The sequence below is a fragment of the Patella vulgata genome, chromosome 2 (genome assembly GCF_932274485.2).
Source record: "Patella vulgata chromosome 2, xgPatVulg1.2, whole genome shotgun sequence".
NCBI classification, from domain to species: Eukaryota; Metazoa; Mollusca; class Gastropoda; family Patellidae; genus Patella; species Patella vulgata.
In genome coordinates, this window is record NC_065880.2 from 30,755,205 (window position 1) to 30,769,818 (window position 14,614).

The following is a 14,614-nucleotide window of genomic DNA, read 5'->3' on the forward strand; positions in this document are numbered from 1 at the left end:
AGGGGTCCACATCTTTGGCTTTACATACTTTTACACTATTTGCGAACGGAGATCTGCCATTTTGTCGGGCATTTTTGGTCCGATTTTCTCGAAATTCCAACCCACCTCATTATAGTGTAACGGTGTAATATTCAAACTTTATATTAATTCCGATAAAAATTGTGACCTCTAGATAACGCGATTTTTGGTACAAAACAGAAGCGGGCAAGACTGTCGTGTTTCTCAAAAGGTGGAGAAGCCGAAGACATGCTATAACGTATGTTTTTTATTTTTTAAACTTTCGGATTATACCATGGAACTCTTTTTATCGTAGATAATTCTGAAGTTCTAAGCTTGGATTAATGCTTTATGTAACTGTAGCAGTTAATTATGTATTATATAGCCATGTTATCAAAGTGTATACATATATTTATAATTATATGGTTTTACGTTTTATTTGTTTAATAATACATTGACAAAGAATGATGGAAGAGAAGATTGAAATCAGGCGGGGAATCACAGAAAGCGAAACCCAACACTAGACTACCGCTCAGAGTCACGTAAATAATCAATCAATCAAATAATCATCAATGTTCCCTATCAATCATCTTTGTACAGTCAGAACAACATTATCCGTGACCAGAATAAAGAATTACAGATGTACATATCTAGATGTGTATTGTGGACATTCAACAAGCCAACAGTGAGGCTGATGTCCCCGCCGAAATCCCAAAATGAATAGATGACACATATTAATTTATCGCACATTTATTTTTTTCAAAAGTATCGAGCAATCAAACTAATGAAACTATACACCAAGTTTCATCACTCGCATTTAATTAGAACTATAGTTATCATGTCCCAAAGCATCAACCAATCAAATTGCTTGTCTTTGCTTACCCTAAACAGAAAATGCTCATCTTGGAACTTAATCAAGGCATTGACTTAATAAACACCTACACCAAGTTTGAACATTCTAGCTCAATTAGAAGGAGAGTTATTGTGTCCCGAAAAGTGTGACGGACAGACAGACAGACGGACGAATCCATTTTTATATTCCCCATCTTTCTTGGAAAGGCTGTGGACAATTTTATAACCTGGTCGTTTTATAATGTAAATTGTACCAAGACAGCAACATTTCCAGCTAATCTTCATCAACTTCGATGGGCATTATACCCATTTCCAGCTAATCTTCATCAATGTCTATGGGCATTATACCAATCTTAGATTGCCAATTTGTGAGCAGGACATATATCTTGTTTTTTCTTTTATATCTTAAACCAACAACAAGACAAGACACAATTTTCACAGCAGTCCTTGAGACATTACCTGGCAAATGCGGTTCCAGGTTAAACCAACCATTAAGGAAAATTTGTAATACCGTTATATATTTGACTACAAAAAGTTAAAGAACGTAAATTTGGAAACAAATTTTTTTATTGACAAATATCGAGAATGTTTGACAAAAAAAGAGACAGGGTGGTGCCACATTGACAAGTTATACATATATGTATATATAGCTTCACTTACATTGCATATAATTCTCTTTACATTAAAACAAAGTAGACAAAATAACACATGAAAAAAAAAACAATAGCACGGACAGTAATTACATAAGTGAGATTATTGAAGAAATGAAAAACAATCTTCTTTGGAATGTGATGAAACTTACTTATCATATGTGTGTGTGGAATATTAGGTTTTTCATTTCAGCATTCTGTCAGCCATTCTGCACATTTGATTAATCCAAGATTATCCATATTTTCTATTGCGGGTTATAATAATTTTTTAGCATTATCTCAATTTCATAACCAATTTTAACTGAATTTGCTGTATTCTGTTTTATTGTTAAATTCTTTTGAGTTTAAATTCACCAACAAATCAATTCTAAGGCTATCAATTTCACTGGCAGTCAGTCAAGACCAGAAGAATGATTGAATGAAATGAGACCAATGCGGTTTATAACCCTTTCTAATATCAATATTCATGTACCGGGAACTGTAGCATTAAAATTAGTAGGCATGTGCCATTATGTAAAATAGGTTGATGGTGAAAGTTAAATTGGTTATCAGATTCTGTTGAAAATTAAATATAATGTTATCAGATATGGCTGGAAATTATATATAATATATACATCAACCTAATAATATACTATACTCTCCATCAGAACACTGGCCTTTTCAATAATATTATTCAGATCTTTCATCACCTTATAAATTATAACCCATATGTCCTCTCATCCAACCATTAATATATTTTTTGTTATTATTCAATTTAACATTGTCTTTTGGTTATTATTCAATTAAACATTGTCTTATGATTATTATTCAATTTAATATGGTCTTATAGTTATTATTCTATTTAACAATGTCTTATTTTCTTATGGTTATCATTCAATTCATCATTGTATTCCTACTTGTATTTTACACACACAACCATTATCGCAGACTCAATATAGATGCCCAGCCCAGAACAAGATTAGGCTCACTTTCTGTCATATGATCATCATAGTATAAAGCTATCAAAATTATGCACTAAGTTCACAAAAATATAAAATAAAAAAGATAACATTAAACAATTATAATAAAAACAAAACAAATGACCCATGTAAATAAAATATAACAATAAATTTTTAATGATGAATGACTCATATAAATTCTTACTTTATCCTAAACTTTAAATATTTCTTTTACTTACTTGATAGACAGATGTTGAATATAAGTAAATGAACTTGAATTTAATACATAGTACAAATGCACTATAATCGTTTTTCTTTGGGCTTTTAGGGTTAAGTTTAGACTTTCATCAATATATCACTGCTTCATTTTAAAATTTTTAAAATGTAAATCGAATTTAAAAAAGAAAGAATCTTAACAAAAATCTTAACAACATTTGAAAGGCACGTAAAACTTGCAGGAACATCATAGCGTATAAATTGTATATTCATCACAAAGCAACTACAAGCAAAATTTTAATGTTTAGAAATATTATTACTTCATCTATCTTAAATTCCACTGACAATTCTTTAGATAATGGAATTTTTAATTTAATGTTTTGATGACAATAGAGAGATTTATTTTGATTTGTAAGAAATCTTATAAAATGCTAGAACACAATGGGAGATAATCCAAACCATATTATGTCATTCAGAATGACATCCCTTGATAACTAATGTTTCATGGGAATTCATTAATAGATTTGTGATTAGCCTGTTTGCAAACAAATAAATATTAGCATACATATTTGTAAAAAATTATTTAGGATTTTTTTGATTTAATGAGCAACAAATTCCTAATTATTTAAAGAATTTTTTAAAATTATTTTTGTCAAGGGCATGTTTAAATGCATTCCATCCTGGACATCTTTGATTATTATTATTCCTCATTGGATATTTTAGATTAAGATCTAGGATCTACCGTGGGAGTTATGTCTTAGATTATGACCACTATTCCTTAAATGTCTTTAGATATTATTTAAATTTTAATTATTATTCCTTAAATCGAATTAAATAATGATTATTATTCCTACAATATTTTTTAATATTTTGAACTATGATGGTTATTTTTAAATCTCACTGGATATTTTGGATTATTTTAATTATTCCTAAAATATTATTATGACACAAATGATGGTGGTGGTGCTGTATATGATTTAATTAACAGACGGATACACAAACAAATATTTACAATAAAAATAACACACAGTGATCATATACATCATATATATGTGAGGAGAAAGTTTGAAAAAAAATATCACTGCATAAGGAAATGATTATAATATATATTTCCCAAAGGAAATAATTATAATATATATTTCCCATTAATAAATACACAACATATAATAACAGCAACATTGTTACATTGTTTGTAAGTAAATTAATGTCTTTTACAGGCAGTTAGAAGCTGAATATAACAATTCTGATAAGATGAAAAATTTCTATATTTATTTCACTCATTATCCTGTTATCCATAAGAATTGTTATAGGTAATTGCTTATGATAATTTTAATACATTCTCAAACACACTGATTACTATTCCTGCAACAATAATACCAATAATCATGATGCATTAATTATTATTCCTGCAGCAATAATACCAATAGTTATCGGCACAGTAATTATTATTCCTGCAACAATAATAACAATAATTATCGATGCAGTAATTATTACTCCTGCAACAATAATACCATTAATCATCTATGTAGTAATTATTACTCCTGCAACAATAATACCATTAATCATCTATGTAGTAATTATTACTCCTACAACAATAATACCAATAATTATCAACCAATGTTTTGTAATGTATTATTTACCACTGCCTTTATTAATATAACTATAGATAAGTCTATAATAATATAACAAGTATAAACAAAACAATAATTAGTTATACATGTACAATGTTGCAACATCTTCATACAAAATAAGTCCGTGTTCACAATTGAATCCAAATTTCATTTTAACCCTCCCTCAAAGGTAGCTACATTAATGTTTCCCATTTTATTAAGACAATCTGAAGACAGTGAATTTATTTCATAAATTCCCAAATCACTGACTGGGAATTATTTAGTATCTTAAATTGCTCCTTTGTGATCTCAATGTGCCATGCACACACTAACAACTTTCTGCTGAACAAATACCTCAGCCAATTGATAAATACTAGTAAAATTACATGTACCTCTAAATCAGAATCCACAAGTCTATGTTCTAATCTAAAACACTTGGCTAAGAAAATCTGCTGAACAAATATATTAGTGCGTACTGGCCTTTTGATTCATGTGAACACAGCTTAAGCTTGGGTCTGTTAAAGCTTTAAGAATAATAATAATGTAATTACACCAAAATATGCCAATTACAAACAATATGGAGTATAACATGTTAAGTCATATCATATTGGTACATTTGATGTACTTTGTCATAAGATATTAGACATTCAAAGAAAAAAAACACTTAAAATTGGTTTAGATTTTTTAACATGAAAAATTCACATCAATACAGTTATAGGCAGGTATATAAAATTTCTTAAAAATTGAAGCTAGCCAATCACAAAGCTTCTTACATCTAAATTTTGCGTAACCATAAGCTGCAAATCTTTTGGGACTTTAGATGGAGGCCAATTAAAAAGCATCTAAATTATCCTTTTTAAAGCACCTACATAATCTACTGCTTCACATAATTACCGAGATTTTTCTGTTAGGTCTTAAATATTTTATTTTAGAATAGTGAAGTAGTGTCTTCAATAAAATTATGGCACAAAATATATTTACTTCAAATCAAATAGAGTTTTTGAACATCAATCCAGATATTATCCTTGTTGGAACCATTATGAATTTGTCATATAAATTTCACAGCAATGTCTCAGAAATGCACTCTTTTGGGAACACCTCATAGCACTTTCTCATTTTCAGAAATATTTTGAAATAAAAATTCAATTTATCTTTTCTTTATTGTGCTGAACACAACACACATATCTAAAAAGTAGTTTCAATTTCATGAGTGTTGTTTTCAAAAGAACATTTCACACAAGAGACATTGAATATGAAATCTTGACAAAGTACTCCATTTCTAAAAACAAATCATTAGTAGTATCATTAAATGATTTTCAAACATAAGTGTTATTACAATTAGTTCACACATATTAGACTAGCTAAAAAGACTAGAGTTCCATTTTAAAATTAATTTCACATTTCATAAATCGCTTCGCTCATATGATTTACATACGATTCAAATGTTATATTAATTGCAAAAATATTTTTTGCACTTACAAAACGTATCTTTATCTACTACTATCAACACAAACAAATGGAACTTTAATTTGTTCAATATTTTTCAAAACAATTGAATTTCTTAAAAAAAAAAAAATTCTGTTGAAGTCATTACCTTTTTTTTCTATCATCTAAAACAAATTCAAATTTATTTTTATTGAAACAAATAGTTTCTAATTTTATTTCGTTATCTTCTAAACGAAGCTATATTACGAAACCAAAAAATAAGTCTTACAAAAAAAATCACTCTTCAATTTTCTACAAATACTATTCCATTACTCTGTAGTGTTCCCTTGAATTCACATTTCACATGGTGGTGTTTTCCATCAATAATTGAAATCGTTGAATCAAATGGTGTCAACAAATAATCACCAAATACTCCACCTGATACGACGGTTCTTGTCATGTGACTTGGTGTCATCATACTGTCACCACCTACTTTATGGGTTCCTATAAAAGTAAAAGGATTCCCTCAGTCACATAAAAATATTATTATATACTGGAATACAACATGTATTACTATATACTGGAACACAACAACATGTATTACTATATACTGGAACACAACAATGTGTATACTGGAATACAAATACTGGAATACAATGATATGTATTATTATATTCTGGAATACAACAATTTGTATTATTATATTATGAAATACAAAAGATTTGTTTTTGTGCCTTATCACAAAATAAAAAAAACATTTCTTGGTATGGATTTCCAAGTGAGAATGATAGAACATCATTTTTAACTGAAAATATAAATTTTACTCATACCTTTTATTTTTTCAACCTTTCCATTGTTCAAGCTAAGGATAATTATGTTCTCTGTATCGGCGGATGACATGACAAAATCGTAACCTTTTCTCTCAGATGACGGGAAGAATTCCACATCACTAATAGTTGTACTAACAATTACTTCAAAACCCATCTCCAACATACCTGTAATTAACAATGTTGAATATTGTAGATGTTTATAAAAGTCTACTATGGCAATACATTTTGAGACATGGTTAATTTTTGTTTATGGTCAAAAGTGCAATTCTAGTGACAAGACTCTTGCCTGCAGATCAGAATGTCCACCCTCTTTAGTGAATTTTGCCAGTCACATTGAATTTCAATGATAGTAAGATAGGTTGCCAGGCAACGAAACATACACCCACAGCAGCTAAATCGCCTGAGCGATCGACCAGGGTTGCTGCATATTTATTCTTTTGTAGGTTATTGGGGGCATTTACAAAACAATTTATATTTTTTGTCCTTTGAGTGTTCACAAGGTTCTAAAAACTGAAACAAGGGCTTTAACGCTGGAAGTAATTTATAGAAAATTTTGAAATTTGACAGGCTTTTTCGTTTTACTATTTTAAATAATGGATATAAATTTCTTACAAATCGAATGATAACTTTTGTCATTCGAACGATCACAAGGTTCACAAAGTAAAACAAGGACCATAACTCTAGAAATAACTGACGGAAATTGCTGAAATCCAATAGACCACCGTTTCACAAATTTAAAGGATGCATATAAATTTCATACATATCAGATGATAACTTTCATCAATCGAGCATTAACAAGGTTGAAAAAAGTGAAACAAGGGCCATAACTCTAAAAGTAATTATTGCAAATTGCTGAAATTCAATAGGCTGCGTGGTTTCACTAATCTAAATGATGCATATAAATTTCATACACGAGGTTGGACAGGCGACCCTACTCCTTGTCACGTACAACCAGGGACTTGAAACCACTCCAGTTGACTCAATGAAAGACCTTATTATACAGCGTGCATGTGCTAGCCATTCGGCCATCCAACACCCCAGATCGGCAGATAACTTTAGATGTTAGAGCGTTCACAAGGTGCAACAAAGTGAAACAAGGGCCATAACTCTAGAAGTAATATATGGAACTTGCTGAAATTCAATAGGATTCTTCTTTCTATTAATTTAAAGCATATATATTTCATACAGATCGGCAGATAACTTTAGATGTTCACAAGGTGCAACAAAGTGAAACAAGGGCCATAACTCTAGAAGGAATTACGGGAAATTGCTGAAATTCAATAGGCGTCTTCGATTCCCTAATTTAAATAAGGCATATAAATTTCACAAAGATCGGATGATAACTTTTGGTGTTAAAGCCTTCACAAGGTTCAACAAAGTGAAACAAGGGCCATAACTCTAGACGCAATAAATGGAAATTATTGAAATTAAATAGTCATCTACATCTCACTAATGTAGCCAACATATATCAATTTTAAAACAATCGGATGATAACTTTTGGTGTTAGAGCGTTCACAAGAAATTGTGGACGGATAGAATTTAATATCTGGTGAACATATACTTCACTCAAGTCATTTTGAAATAAATACACAGTAGTTTTGATTTCCATGTGCATGCCAATTTGTAGGCCTTCACATCCCATCCGAATGACTAGGCACACTTCCCTTGTCAACCCACAGGTGCTACCCCTGAAGTCTAAAAGGCTTATCTCGATCCACAATTCATCAGTAAGAATAAAGAAGTTTATATAACAATTACATTACTCATTATTATTTTATATACTATCTTCATTAGCCATGTTGGTGCAGAAAATTAGGACGTTAAACGGGGTGGTTTATTTTAAATTCACCGCAAATGTCCTGAGTCTCAAGGAATAATGACTGACCCTGGGACAGAAAACTGGAAATTTTACCTTCAGGTGTCACATTTGAGACTGATATTTTTCCAGACAGGAAATCCACAGTGACAACATGTCGTGAGTCAGGGCTGACAACTGGTCGTCCAGGAACTGCCAGGTGTGACACGATAGCATCAGTGATATAATCTACAACAATCTGCAATGTTTTACGAGTGGATGGTACAACACATTCTACTACAACATGACCACCTGAAAAATACCAATATCAATATACAACACTTTTGCAAATGGTTACAAAACTAAATTGGTTGATAATATTAAACACCATTTGAGAATAATGTTCCAAGACCCATCTCACAAATTTACTGTAAACTCTTACAAAATAGAGTAAAGACGTGTTCAAACAGCATCTCATGTCCCAAGTCCCATTGCACAAATTTATCGTAAACCCTTATAAATAGAATAAAGTGGTGAGGGAGAGGGTATATTATACAGATGATCAACAAGAAGAAATTTTAAATGGAATAGCTCAACCTTCTAATTACTCAAATCTCTAATTTTCCTTTTTTATTCAAATATGCTGTAATTTATGTTTATATAACAGTCAGGAAATTAGCTTTAGTTTGATAATTAGTATAGGCCCTATATAACAAATGTACGTTGCAACAAATTAAATAAAATTAGCTATACTTACCAACAGGAACAAAGGCAACTGATTTTGGGATACAGTCAAAGTGTGAGAAATCAATGACTTTGACATATTTCATCTCTACAAGATCAAGTTTAAATAAACCACGTTGTTGGGCATGTACGATATAACCAAAGTTAAAATGGTGGTTTAAATCATTCTGTGGTGGCATGAATATTTGTTCAACCTAAAAAGAAACAAAAAACATTCCAAATTTACATATGACAGGTTGCCATACAATGAAACATATGCCAACATCAGCTAAGTCGTCTGAGCATATTTATTCTTTTGTAGGTACTATAAACATTTACAAGACATTGATATCAATTTCATACAGATAGGATGAAAGCTGTTGTCATTCGAGCGTTCACATGGTTCTACAAAGACGAATGGACAGCAGTCACGTTAATATTCCATTTTCGTAATCTTCTGATTAAAAAAAACAATTGCCAAACTAGATGAGGTAAACCAGATCAGTTGTCATTAACCCTGCTAGTGCAGAAAAGTAGGACGTTAATCCCATTTTATTTTTGTAAACTAGATGTTGATGCTTGTCATTAATATGACATATTTTGTTTCAATTCTAAATGACATTACAATTGTCTAAATGCTGGCCTATTTTAGAAACATGGCTATTAGATAATATGAGAGTCTAGCACTAATTCTTCAATTCTAAATGGAATCCTTCTACCAGATTGAAGAGCAAAAAGCGTTACAAATGGTTGTTGGAACTCACCAGATCAAATCTGTTTCCTACAGGTTGAGTATGTACTGAATGGTGTTGTATTTCCTGACTGGCATCACGTATTACTACAATAGTCTTCATACTACCATCATCTCTTCCATTCCAACATAATACCCATACTTGATCTAGATGGGGTATATAGTATAATCCGATTGGTTGACGATCAGTGTCAATCACCTAGAACAAATATTGTTGTTAAACACGATATGCTTTAATAAGAAAAATCAGAATTAGTTCGGAGAAAAAAAACCAGATTTCTTTAAGGTATAAGTAATCATCAAGATGTGCTTACTTTTTCTAGAACACCTCATATCACTTTTCATCGTTTTGAGAAGATCTATTGATATTTGGAAATCAAAACAGGACAAAATTTCCAGAATAGTGCACAGCATAATATAGCATGTCTTCATTAGCTACCTTGGTTCAGGAAAAATCCCATATTTAGGTAATAATTTTAGTTTACCTTTGAAATTAAATAATTACTTAGAGAGAGAGAGAGAGAGAGAGAGAGAGAGAGAGAGAGAGGATTTAACATCCACTCAAAACATACTACACCATTCCAGGACTAAAACATGGCTCAATGTTATTTTAATAATCCTCAACAGTTGAAAGAAAATGGACGACTTGGAGAAAACACACAAGGTTGGAGAGGTAACCCTACTCCTGGTCACATATAAGCAGTGATTCAAATCCACGCCACTCAATGACAGACCTTATGATCTAAAGCACACACGTTAAAACATTCGGCCACCATGCCACCGTAAATTAAAGTAATAATAATCATTACCTGAATTGGGTTCCATTTTCGTGAAGTTTCTATGACAACAACACGATTTTGTGTTGGCTGACTGATAAACACAAACTGATTTTTAACATTGACAGACATTCCCCAATCACATTTACTGTTAGGACACAGGGTCAAGGGTGAGTCCAGGTTGTCAGGAATAAATTTAAAATTTCCGAAATTTCCTCGAACTTCTCGTCTCATCAAGCAAGATTGTGGTTGGTAAGCTGTATATCCTCTTGAGTGGAACACCAAGAATGTTCCAAATGATTTCTGTGAAGATGTGTCTGAAAAATAAACAATTCAATATTTCAAAGTCAAGATAATTTTCTAACTAAGTCCTGACCCTGAGTTCACAAAGCATTCTCAGACTTAAAGTAGTTAAATCGCTAATATTTGGGACCCACAAATTGACACAAATGGGTCGCAACGTATATAATAATGTAATATGAATGTAAATAAACTGATTTACATTCAATCGTTTCCGTTTTTACTCTAATTTCAAAGCAGTTATGTTCGTCGAAATACGCCAGAAGTCTCAATCAAATGACAATCTCTAGAGTCTGGTTAATCCAGTCTACACCGATAGTATTTATTGCGCATGCTCTCCAGATAAGAATATGGGGTCACTGTTAAACAAGACTTGTGGAATATGTCTAATCTCGTTTTTCCGAATCACTTGTATCAAATGTGCTGAAACACATTATGGTACACGAATCGTGTACCAATCGTAAAATGTTTATTTTGTTTTAAATATTGGATATCAGAAGCCCAGCTTTTACCGGTAAAATCACAACATCAATGTTGAATAAAATTGACAAATTATTCGTGTTTTCATTGTCGAAGGTTTTGAATGATACTGAGTTAGAGACTTAGCTACTGTAAGTTAAGAATTTACTCAAAATTGTTTGCCTTATTTTAGTTAAAATATAGAACTTTATAAAACTGTTGTTGTTTTAATATATCAAATAGATCAATATGAAACTATGTGCAAAGTTTTGTGTTTATGGATCAAACACATTTCTCATAAACAGTGACTGAAAGTTGAGTAAATTCTTAACTTAATGCTTTAAGAACTTAATGCCTGGTAACAAAATAAGGAGTTGTCTCCCTTTAAGTTTAACTAATAACATATTCCCAGCTATGGTTGTGCAACTTGGGAACTAGAAACATGTATATGTGACCTGTGTTGGCAAAATGAGTCACAATGAGGAAAATTTAAAACTGAGTTATTGTTATTTTCACATTCTCAATTTCAACCAAAATCAATATTGCTCACTTGTTTTGCTTGTAGCTCATTAAGCTCTGCTCATTCTGACTCATTTTAAGTGTGTTTTAGGTGTCAGAATTGATTGTGGACAGATTATGAAATCGTGACAATATTAAATCTAATGTACTTACGTATTTTAGAATGAGAAATATCTTCAATAAATATAGAAGCTACATCTTCAGCAATACCAGCTTGGTTTTTAGCAACACATTTATAAGCTCCTGTATCTCTTTGGTAGTCTGCTTGACGAATTGTTAAAGTTTCATTATCATCTGAAACAAAATATTATCAATTGTTTAGTTTAATTACTTTTTATATCTTAGACTGCTTTTAGAGGAAACTAAAGGGGACACATGGAGTGTAAGTAAAATAAATAGTAATAGTTGGAATTTGGTGAAGAAGCTGAAGACCGCTATCCGGACAATATGAAATAAATATCACTTTTGAAAGCTGCCATGAAATTAATTTATGCATCTTTTCAGCCCCTATCATTTACCTGATTGTATGAAATGATCTGGATCATGAGGTAGAGGCATTTCATTGATATTCCAGGAAATAACAGGTCGTGGAATACCCTCGGCATGACATTTTACTGTTATATCTGACTTGGACTGACGCATCTGACTCATTGGTGAGACTTGAACAATAGGTGGCACTGTAAGTATAGAAAGATCAAAATTCTGTAAATAAAATTTAACAAAATAACATAGAAAACTTCCAAACATTAAATTTATATTAAACATCTTAAAGATTCTAATCTACTCATGTAAGTCAACTCTTTTTTGGTGGAATACTAGTTCTCTGACTCCTGTAGATTACAGCTGTCTAAGAAGCTGTAGTTTCGGGTAGACTCAAAAATAAGCTTTCTTTACTTTATTCAGAGAATTGAGGTAGTCAATATTTACATGTACCATGTGCTAAATGATAAAAGCAGTAATATCACTTTTTTTTACCAATTTTCAGTGCATAGTTACAGCATGTATTGTTTTCACTGATAGATTTATTGTATTAGTTCAATTGTTTCTTTAGGGGGTCACGGTGGCTAAGTGGGTAAGACGCTGGCTCGCTAGCCTGGAGGGCGGGTGTTTGATCCACGCATTGGCCGAGAAAGTTCACCCAGATTTTCCGGTGTGGTTCCATCTTGTCAGTGTTACAGGACGGAGAGCCTAACAAGGACAGTTGTATAGTCATTTGGATGAGACGAAAAAGCGAGGTAACATGTACACATTGGCGTGCACGTAAAAGATCTCTTGACAGTTGGATATAAGAGTAGGCCGTAGTGCTGCTGTCCAGGCAAAATTTCCCTCATAGCACACTGTATGGCGTATGCCTATCTTCATTAGCCCGGTTCGGAGCAAAACAGTAGGACGTTAAACCCAATTTCATTTCATTTCATTTTCAATTTCATTCCAATTAAAGTAACATTGAATCATTTGCATTTTTCACTATAATAGCAAATTTCTAACTGCTTAGTCCAATAATCCACACAAAATATAAACTCATTTAACATTTAATTAAGAAAACAAAATCAAAATATGAATGCTAGATAATGCCCTGGCTTGGATTCAAAAGTTCTATCATTTTTGTTTTCCCACAACAAAATGGTAGAGGGTTTATTGGACCGATATCTCTCACAATATTGTAGTTTTGTGCGGGATTACTATTGCTTACAATGACACCCTCAAGACTTCAAATGACACAAACTTATTTCCTGGAATTAACCTACCCTGGTGAGCCAAATATTGAATTATCCTGGAATTAAACAAAACTTACTCTGTACTTTCAGGACATGAACCTGTTTAAAGTTGTTATTTTTACGATCAAAGCAGGAATAATTTCCAATATGATGGACCCCAATTGTACTGAAGAATAGCGAACCATCATCAAATACCTGTTGAAATAAATAATTCATCAAATTAAAATAAAATACAGAACACTATCATCAACTATAAAGGGTAACCAATTAAAAAGTCTGTATACAGTATATACGCGTAGTATGTGGACTTAACTAGAACTGGGCGATATTTCGTTTTTCCGATATGAATCATCACAGAAATAAAAACCATCAAAAATACCGTCTTCAGAAAAATATTGAAGAAACGAACATTCCACGATATATTACGATTTTGATTTTTCTGGATGATATTCAACATAAATATTAAAAATGTCTACCTTTTTATGTTATTTACGATATTTTATAGCTTAATGATGAATAAATAGCAATATAAGTAGGCCTACTGTTATAAACTCTGGAGTGTTCATTCCACGAAGTTAGCAAATGCCGATAAAGAGCTTTGTTTATGTCACATGTTTTCTCACTTATTTTTTCACCGACCAATATCCCTGCTTCTATTCAATTTCTTTATGAATTGTTTGTACATATGATTTGATTTTCCAAAGGAATCATTGATTTTCAGATTGAAATAAATATAAATAATGCAGCCAACTATATTGAGAGGTCCAGTAGACTGATTATCATTCAGCGTTGGACGTGTCATGGCAGACCATGATCTGGAAAAAATACTTGACTTAATCAATGGACACTTTTTGACATAGTACTTTTAGTAATTTTGCATTGCATAATGCATTTTCAAGACAGTTTGCGCTTGAATGAGTTAAAAACGATTTTGCTAGGGTAAATGTGTAGAATCCAATCGTACCCGTAGTTATAAAAAAACATGCACAGCCGAAAGAACACAGGTTTTTTTTTAAAATATTTTTTGTACCTCCTTCATGCAAATATCTTTAATT

The 14,614-nt window shown here is 31.6% G+C and overlaps 1 protein-coding gene across 2 annotated transcripts in view; it reads right to left on the bottom strand.

Annotated features, from left to right (window-relative positions):
• Window positions 1-1,398: 1,398 nt before the first annotated feature.
• Window positions 1,399-14,614, bottom strand: part of LOC126811073 (follistatin-related protein 5) — a 65,943-nt gene continuing 52,727 nt past the window's right edge. For both annotated transcript variants that reach the window (XM_050536545.2, XM_050536544.2), the window contains exons 8-16: window positions 13,637-13,754; window positions 12,360-12,518; window positions 11,995-12,135; window positions 10,597-10,880; window positions 9,801-9,986; window positions 9,071-9,251; window positions 8,431-8,625; window positions 6,519-6,683; window positions 1,399-6,192 (exon numbers count right to left, since the gene is read on the bottom strand). In XM_050536545.2, the coding sequence (XP_050392502.2) occupies window positions 5,993-6,192; window positions 6,519-6,683; window positions 8,431-8,625; window positions 9,071-9,251; window positions 9,801-9,986; window positions 10,597-10,880; window positions 11,995-12,135; window positions 12,360-12,518; window positions 13,637-13,754 (1,629 nt within the window). In that variant the 3' untranslated portion in view covers window positions 1,399-5,992. The remainder of the gene's footprint in view (window positions 6,193-6,518; window positions 6,684-8,430; window positions 8,626-9,070; window positions 9,252-9,800; window positions 9,987-10,596; window positions 10,881-11,994; window positions 12,136-12,359; window positions 12,519-13,636; window positions 13,755-14,614) is intronic.